The 7,852-nt window shown below is 39.9% G+C and overlaps 1 protein-coding gene across 1 annotated transcript; it reads right to left on the bottom strand.

Annotated features, from left to right (window-relative positions):
- Nucleotides 1-3,640: 3,640 nt before the first annotated feature.
- Nucleotides 3,641-7,728, bottom strand: borcs5 (BLOC-1 related complex subunit 5). Its single transcript, XM_073472760.1, has 4 exons — nt 7,243-7,728; nt 6,425-6,568; nt 5,600-5,757; nt 3,641-4,941 (listed from the first exon to the last, which is right to left on the bottom strand). Exons 1-4 carry the CDS (start codon nt 7,298-7,300, stop codon nt 4,708-4,710), a joined length of 594 nt encoding a protein of 197 aa, XP_073328861.1. The 5' UTR covers nt 7,301-7,728; the 3' UTR covers nt 3,641-4,707.
- Nucleotides 7,729-7,852: the final 124 nt, after the last annotated feature.

Consider the following 7,852-nt stretch of genomic DNA (forward strand, 5'->3'; position numbering starts at 1 on the left):
CAACAGTCCTGGGCCGAATGGTTTTAACCTGCTCAGAGAGGATTTGTACATGTAGAATCAGATTGTAGTGAGATTAAAAAACAATCGAGTTTAAGGAGTTTGACATAAGAGTCTTTTAATCTACTTTTGTGGAGGAATGTTGTTTTTTTATGATTTTTTTACAAACATATTCACTTACAGGGTTTTTAATAAAGTCATAAAAAGTCCTCATCAGTCCTTGACGTAAACCACAGCCTAACTTTCTGGAGGTTCTGCTGGTTGCCTGCTTCCCATCTGTATGATAAGCTAACTGACTGCATATAAATACGACAGCGACATCAATCTTCTGATCTCACTCTCAGCAAGAACGCAATTAAGTGCATTTTTCCAAAATATCAACCTTTTCCTCTCACCTATTTAGACCAGATGCAACATTTGTGTGTTCCTCCCTCTTGAGCCTGATGCCACGTGAGCGTATTTTTTATCGTCACTTTCAAGACATGTGACCGAAGAAATGCATTGTGATTTGTTAATGAACATTAGAGCATAGGCAGGCAATCATTTCCAGCAAAAGCCAAAATCTTAAGCTCCTAAATTGTTTTTATTTGAATTTTCTATGTGCTCCAAAGGCTGAGAAATAAAGGATTCAGTGAACGTTTACAATTCTGTCAAGGTTTTCAGAAAGCCCTTGGGTTTTAGGAGGTGTTTTCAAATAATAGGGATAATTGGTTAACAAAATGTTTATTTGAATGGACACAAACTATGTGGAGAATTATTCAAAACATTTTTCCAATTAAGAAGGGCTGCAATCCCTTTCATCTTCAATAAATTGTCTGAAAAAAAAATCAATTTCTCACAATCACCACTTCCCCAAACCCTTCAAAAACCTTTGTAAATAACAAAGTTTAAGATGTCACTGTCCAAAATTTAAAGATATTCAGCTCATGGTCACGTATACAGCTGCAACTGAGCATCTATTTTTTTAAGTTAGCAATCAATGTTTTGTCCAACTTCACATTTTAACCTCCCAAAGATTCAGTTTAATGAAGCAGTAGCAAATCCTCACTTTAAGGAAGCTGGAATCAGTCATTTACTTGGAAAATAACTCAAAATGATTATCAAAGCTGTTGCTTACTAGTCATCTGTTTATCAACTAATTAGGTAATTCATTAATAATTCATTAATGAATAATAATGAATATTAGTTTCAGCTTTAATAACATGAAAAAATATACACAAATGAGAAGCTAGAAATAAGGAATTTTTTAACATTTTGCCTGAAGAATGACTTCAATTAATTGATTATCAAACTGACTAATCAATTAAATATTGTGGCTACAGATCCAATCAGCCTGTGGATCATCTTTTTTGTATGACCTCTGACAGGCTGTAAACTACCATTTTATATTTTGAATTATGCAACTAAAACATAATTATATAAAATGTTTTTCATATTTCGGTAATGTGTCGTCTGGAAACTGAAAATTCTGCTCTTATCGCAGCCAAACAACCAGCCTTGGTCTGAGTTTCACCCTAAGAGATGACAGGGATAAGAAGCCGAGACTTACTTTCATGTCTCCAATTTTGAGTGTGCAAAACAGGAAGGAAAAAGGGAGCAAACCAGCCTTTGATTTATATTCAAATGAGAAGTATACAGGGGAAATTGGATTTCTCTTTCATTTCAGAGAATGAATATCCTGGTGGCAGATCGTATTGTATCATCTTGTGGCGTTAATATCCAGCTCTGAGCGTCAGGAGCTTTTCTTCATCACAAAGACTCAGAGGAACTTTTACACCTCCTCGCCGCAGAATGCAATGACAATTTCCATTTCTTTTCCAATGTTCAAACAATACCCCCGAGGCCATTTAAGACATTTTTCACTCGTTTCAATTTACACATGAAAGGCAATAACATATCAAAGCACTTCTTCTTAAAAAAAAAAAAAATTGTCTCTGCATTATGTCCCTTATGTCAACAAACTCCGCTAATTCTGTACCTCAAAGCAAGCCAGAGGGAGGACGAGCCGTTTGTAGGTGTAACTGAGTTCAGCATGTGTATAAAGTGATGAAAAATTCAAGAACGTACACAACCACTCTAATCAGACTGCACTGGCTCCTGGGAGAAAACACCATCCACCACTGAACCCAGAGAAGAGCCACTCTCCATTAGCAGTAAGCCCTTTCTGGTCAAAACCCTTTAGCACATAATTCTGAGTTTGATGCATACATGTTGTAATCCCCGAGCGATCCACTCGCCCTCCAGGCTTCTGTGATGTTACAACTGTCACAAACAAAAGACACACACTGGAACGAGGGGGTTCTCAGAACAAGTGAGAGTGAGTGCTAGTTCGGAGCCAGTGCCTATTCTCGAACCAGTTCTTTGCGTTTGGACAGCCAAAGAACTGGTTCACTGTCAGGAGAACTGGTTTGAGAGTGGCACCTATACTTTGCTGGTCTAGAATAAAGAATCGCTTATGTCAGCGGCAGGGGGTCAGATTATTGTGACCGAGGAATAACTACAACCAAATGACCGCCTTTTCAAAAAACTATATGTAAAATAAAATCAGATGCTCAGATGAGGATGACGCTTTCTGAAGGTATGGTAGAGGTAATCCAAATGAAAACAGGTCGGCCCAGTAGGTGGTTAGACTACTTTATATTTTTAAGGTTTGATTCCTCCGACAGCCAGTGTGTGAACAGCCCTAATGTCCAAGTATCCTTCAGCATGACACTCCAGCCCCACATACTCTCTGCTCTGGGACTTTTAACCTTAAAATGTGTGTCAAGAAGCTACAGACAGTGTTGAGTTTTCTCTGGCGCCACCTAGTGAACGTACACAAGCCCATGCTGAAATTTTTTTGCGCATTCTTAATTTTTATTGCCACACTGAAAACTGACCAGTCATTAGTGTTTGTTCAGCAAAATTAGAAGAGGACTCACTTCGTTCTTGCCCAAGTTTTAAAGTATCCGCCTCTGAGATTTTTGCTGCCACCAAATAAAATTACAGTGGATTTAATTTTGAATGTAGTGCTCACAGTATGAAAAGGTATATTAACAACTCAGTATTTCTATAACAAAATGTCTATATTTTAATTGCTCACAGTTTTGTGGATTAAGTGACACCAATTGTTGATGAAGGTTCTCAGTCATCCAGGTCAGGGTAATGTTAAGTGCTGTATCGTAGGCAACTGGACTTGTTTCAGTTTCTTGAAGACAATTCACCTCTCACCATGATTCGCACACCAAATATGACACTGTTAATTAATGTAATTGTTGTGGTGGAGGCAGAAATCGCAGAGACATATCGGTCAATACCTGGACAAATAAAACTATCTACACAGACCATCAGGTGCAAGTTATTTTTTCTGTTTTTTTTAAGCATTTGGGTGAACTGACCCTTTAAGCCTAAAGAGCATATGATACAGAAGCAAATATTCAACAGATGAAGCAATTAAGTTACTTGATCACTTTCCCTTACAGAGACCCAAGATATGACCAACTGTTTCTAAAGTGCCACTTTTTATTCGCTGTGAGGACGTGCGAATCTTTGGTATGTGTGATGTTTGGCTATCAATGTGACAGGCTGAGTTAATGCTGCAGTGACACAGTTGGCAACTTGATAGAACCTTTTCTTTCATCTATGCAAACATCGTCTATACATCTTCTGGTATCTCTGTTTAATTTATTTTTTTCCACTTTTATCGCTCTTTTGCATGCAAATAGGATTGACAAAACTGCTAAAGCAAACAGATCCAAATAAATTAAAGTTCTCTCATCACAAAACTGAAGTTCACAAGTTCATGAGAATATTCTGTCCACGAATAAGTTTCTCCTTTTACTTCCAAAGTACAGTACATCCAAGCTCCTTGTGTAATCCAAAGGCAATAATCCATCTTGATCCTCCCCGTCAGTCTCTTCCTCATAGTATCCAAAAACGACACACCGATATTGTTTAGAAAATGAAAAGCTGTCAATCTGCAAACAAGCAAACAGTGGAAGGGATCTCCGAGCAGTGAGCGAGGCATATGGCATAATCACAAGCAACAAATATTTGTAATGTGAAGCGCAAGATCCAAAATCAATCCGCTGCCAATTCTGGAGCAGCTCTAACCTCCAGAGGAGCAGGAAGGATTTTGAGATACTTTTTATATCGCTCGCAGCCATTTGAGTCCTGCAACACATCTGCAGACAAGTTTTTGAACATATGGAGTTTATTCTGACTCAGTCAAAATAGTTTGTTCCTCCCCTGCCTTTGGATTAGTAAGGAAGGTCTGTCACTGGAAGATTGCCAGTTTGATTCCCTGCAGGGAAGGGATAAGTATTAATCTCTCGGCCCTCTACAGTTGGGGTACATTTGATCGCAGCAATTTTTAAGTTGGTAACTGCTCCACTCGAGCTGCTCAGTGGCCAGCAGCAGAAGGTTTCGGTTAAACTCGGGTGTGAATGCATGTGTGCTGAGTAGGTATGATGCTGCTGATTAAGAGCACGAGTGTGCAGCCAAACTTGCTGCGTCAAATAAAAAGAATAAAAAGAACAGATCATGACCTGGAGACCTGATTAGAGCAGTCTCACTCATTTACACCTTAGCTCTACCTCTAGTATAAAACCAAGACATTATATACCCCTATAAAGACTTAGCATCCCTACACCTGGACAGACCTGCTCTTTCTGCTGGACAGAGGACTGGGTGGGACTTGGATAAGAAGCAGCTCTGTTGGCTTTAAGGAGGCTACTTGGTGGCAGAATCCCCATCAGGCCTCATGCTGAAGGGCTCCAGGCGCTCGCTCTCAGGCAGCATGTTGTTGAGTCGCTCCATCAGCGGCACCGTCTGGTCGATGCCCATCTGGATGCGTCTCAGGATCATGGACATCTCGTTGACCTTCTGGATCTGCTCGGCGTACTTAGCGTAGCGTTTCTGGCGCTCCTGCATTATGCTGAACAAGGTTTCTACTGACAAGTCCATCTGGAAAGAAACAGGCACAAGAGAAGAAAAGAGATTAAGTGTTTGACTTTTGAATCATCTCAAAGTAAAACAGAAGCAAAACAGCTTAGAAGATTTATTAAATTCTGCTTCACTAAGACTGAAACATAAAAATATCTGACATTACCAACTGTCTGTTGTCAATGTGTAAAGTTTTGGCATAGCCTTTCCCAGATGCAACTGTCTTCATTAAATAAGCCGAAACAAAGTTACTTTCACATGTATGTCGGTTAACTTATGTGTATCAAGGAAGGAGAAGCAGGTCATTGTCGGTTGTCAGTATCATGCATCCCTAATTATTTTCAATGATTCAATCATTTTAATTTCATATGTAGAATCTCAAAAGTGCCGATCACAATGTGCAGTGCCGATGCTAAGACTTCAAATGACTTGTTTTGTCCAAACAAACAAAAGCCCCAAAGAAATTTAGTTTTATGGTTGTAAAAATAATTGTTGATGGATTTTTTGTCAACCGACTAATTATTTCAGCAAAAACAATCTAAAATCGTTAACTGCTAGCTGTTGAAACAAAAAGGTGCTCATGCCAGTCGTTGAACAATACGTTTTATATGGTTGCTCGAGTGAAAAATAACAACACCCTGTGTGTTAAATGTCTCATGTTGCACTATGGTCTTCTCACCTCTTTGATCCTCTTGACCAGCGCGTTCTGGTCGAAGGCCACAGCCTCGGCACACTGGTGTAGGTGGTCCTGGTATCGGATGCAGAGCTGCAGGACCTGGGCAGCATCCAGCCTTTCCAGACACACAGTGCTGGGTGACGTCTGGCCACTCAGCACTCCTGTGGAGAGTGAAGCTCAAATGACTTACATGGACATGTTGGAGCGGAGTAACACTTGACAACGACGTAGCACTTGATAATTATTGTAATTAGCCTTGCACAGGATCTAACATCCTGCTATTTCAGGAGTGCGCCTACACAGGAAACTTGGCTCATTATACACCTTCAGACACAGTGCTAATGGGCTGCAGTGACATCAGCTTCACTGCACAGAACTTGAAAATGGACTGGTGGGGAATGGTTGAAAATGAGATGAAACTCAATATCTTCATTTGAAAACTTACATGGTGTTAGTCTGACAAAATGTCAGCACTTAAACATTAAATCTTATTTACAGAGCAACATTGAAATCTCAGAAGATTATCTGTCATACGTCAACACTTACTGCAGAGATCGCAGTGTGCAGATATTTTCTCTGACTTCTGCTTTCAGTTGTTTTGTTTTTTTTAATCTAACATCTGTGGAAGATTTTATAAAGGTGTGTGCGCCCTACACTCAGTTTGTCTAAAACTGAAATGGCACCTATTCCTTCCGGTGTCCCAAATCAGTGATGCTGGTTTTATACTTGATACATGTACAATTAGCTGGATGTACCTGATATTTGTCTTTATGAACGGTCCCTTAAAGACTTGAAACCACATCAGCATTGGGGAGACTTAAGAGTTACCTTTCAAAAGTGGCTGAAAGGTGGGTATTTCTTGAAGCTTTATGACATCTGGGTCGTTGTGGATATTTCGCAACGACTGGGTCCCCTGGGCCACAACCACAATATCGTCCATCTTTGCCTTCTGCTTGGCTGGAGAAGGCACCACTGCAATGACAACAGTGCTATTAGACTCATCAGATAGTACTTAGTTGACACTATGTAAGCATCCAATCATAGGACGTGCAAACTTTAAAACACTCTTATAAACATCTCTGACTAAATACAAGCCACTTGGGCAGTACATTACCAATACATTTACTCGTGCTGTGCTAACATAAAAATATGAATAATTCTCATTGTACTTTAAACATTATATAAAATCAATTTCACTTCATTTCAGAGGGAATGAGGAAACTACAGATACAGATCAAGACATTTCATAAAAAGAATGATAGTCTCAAAAAATGATGCATCTCTGCAGACTGCTCGACCCAACACTATATGAAGTAGTTCAAATAGCCTCCACTTAAACCCAGCTACAACTTTAAAATGTTGTTGATCTTTATGCATCAATAATAACAATGCCCCCAAACCTAAATATATTTTACTGTAAATACCTCTATACTTTCAATTTCAGTGCAGAGCTTGTACTGTTGATTTTTACTTGTGGTATTGCTACTCCTCCTTCAGGGAGGAAGTGAGTACTTCCACCACTTGATTTGGAAAATAATGGCACTTATACTACTGATAACCTCTGTAACACAAACTGCTAACATGACACTGAGTTACTATATGAAATGATACAATCAGAAATGAACACTGCAGGCAGTCTCACTCACCCGATGAGCTGTAATCGGACTGTTTGTGCTCCGCTTCTCCGCTCTGTTCTGCTCCCATGGTGCTAACGCTCGGTTAGCTAGCTAGCTAGCTAGCTAGCTGGCTAGCGGTTAGCTTTTGTCAACGCTTCCAGAAACTGCAGCCATAGACTTTAAATAAAGTTATCGGATACAATCCCCCAGACACTTCATATGACTTCCAGACACACTCAACGTGACAACCAGACAACCATGTCCATACGAAGGGAACTGAAAGTGAGTGCTAACGCTGTTAGCTTCGCAATTTCACTGACTAAAAGTTAGCTCAGTTAGCCACGCATCACCCGTTGCCTTTTTGACGTCTACTAGCTAACAGGCTATCAGTCAGCTAGCGTTAGGTTCCGAGTGCTATCTTGACACAAGTGCTAGCGCTAAGAGCTAGAAAAGATCATGTAGTTTAACATCAACATAGGACACTGCAGAAATGAGTCACTACCGAGACGCGAGTTCAATGAGGAAACACTTCCGTAAATATTGATCACGGGGTTGTCCACACGAGAACATTACCGCCCCCCACTGCTCCCGAGGTCAAACATGTATTTGTATTTATACAGTCGTGGTGAAACGTTTACAT

Source organism: Pagrus major, chromosome 8 (assembly GCF_040436345.1).
Source record: "Pagrus major chromosome 8, Pma_NU_1.0".
NCBI lineage: Eukaryota > Metazoa > Chordata > Actinopteri > Spariformes > Sparidae > Pagrus > Pagrus major.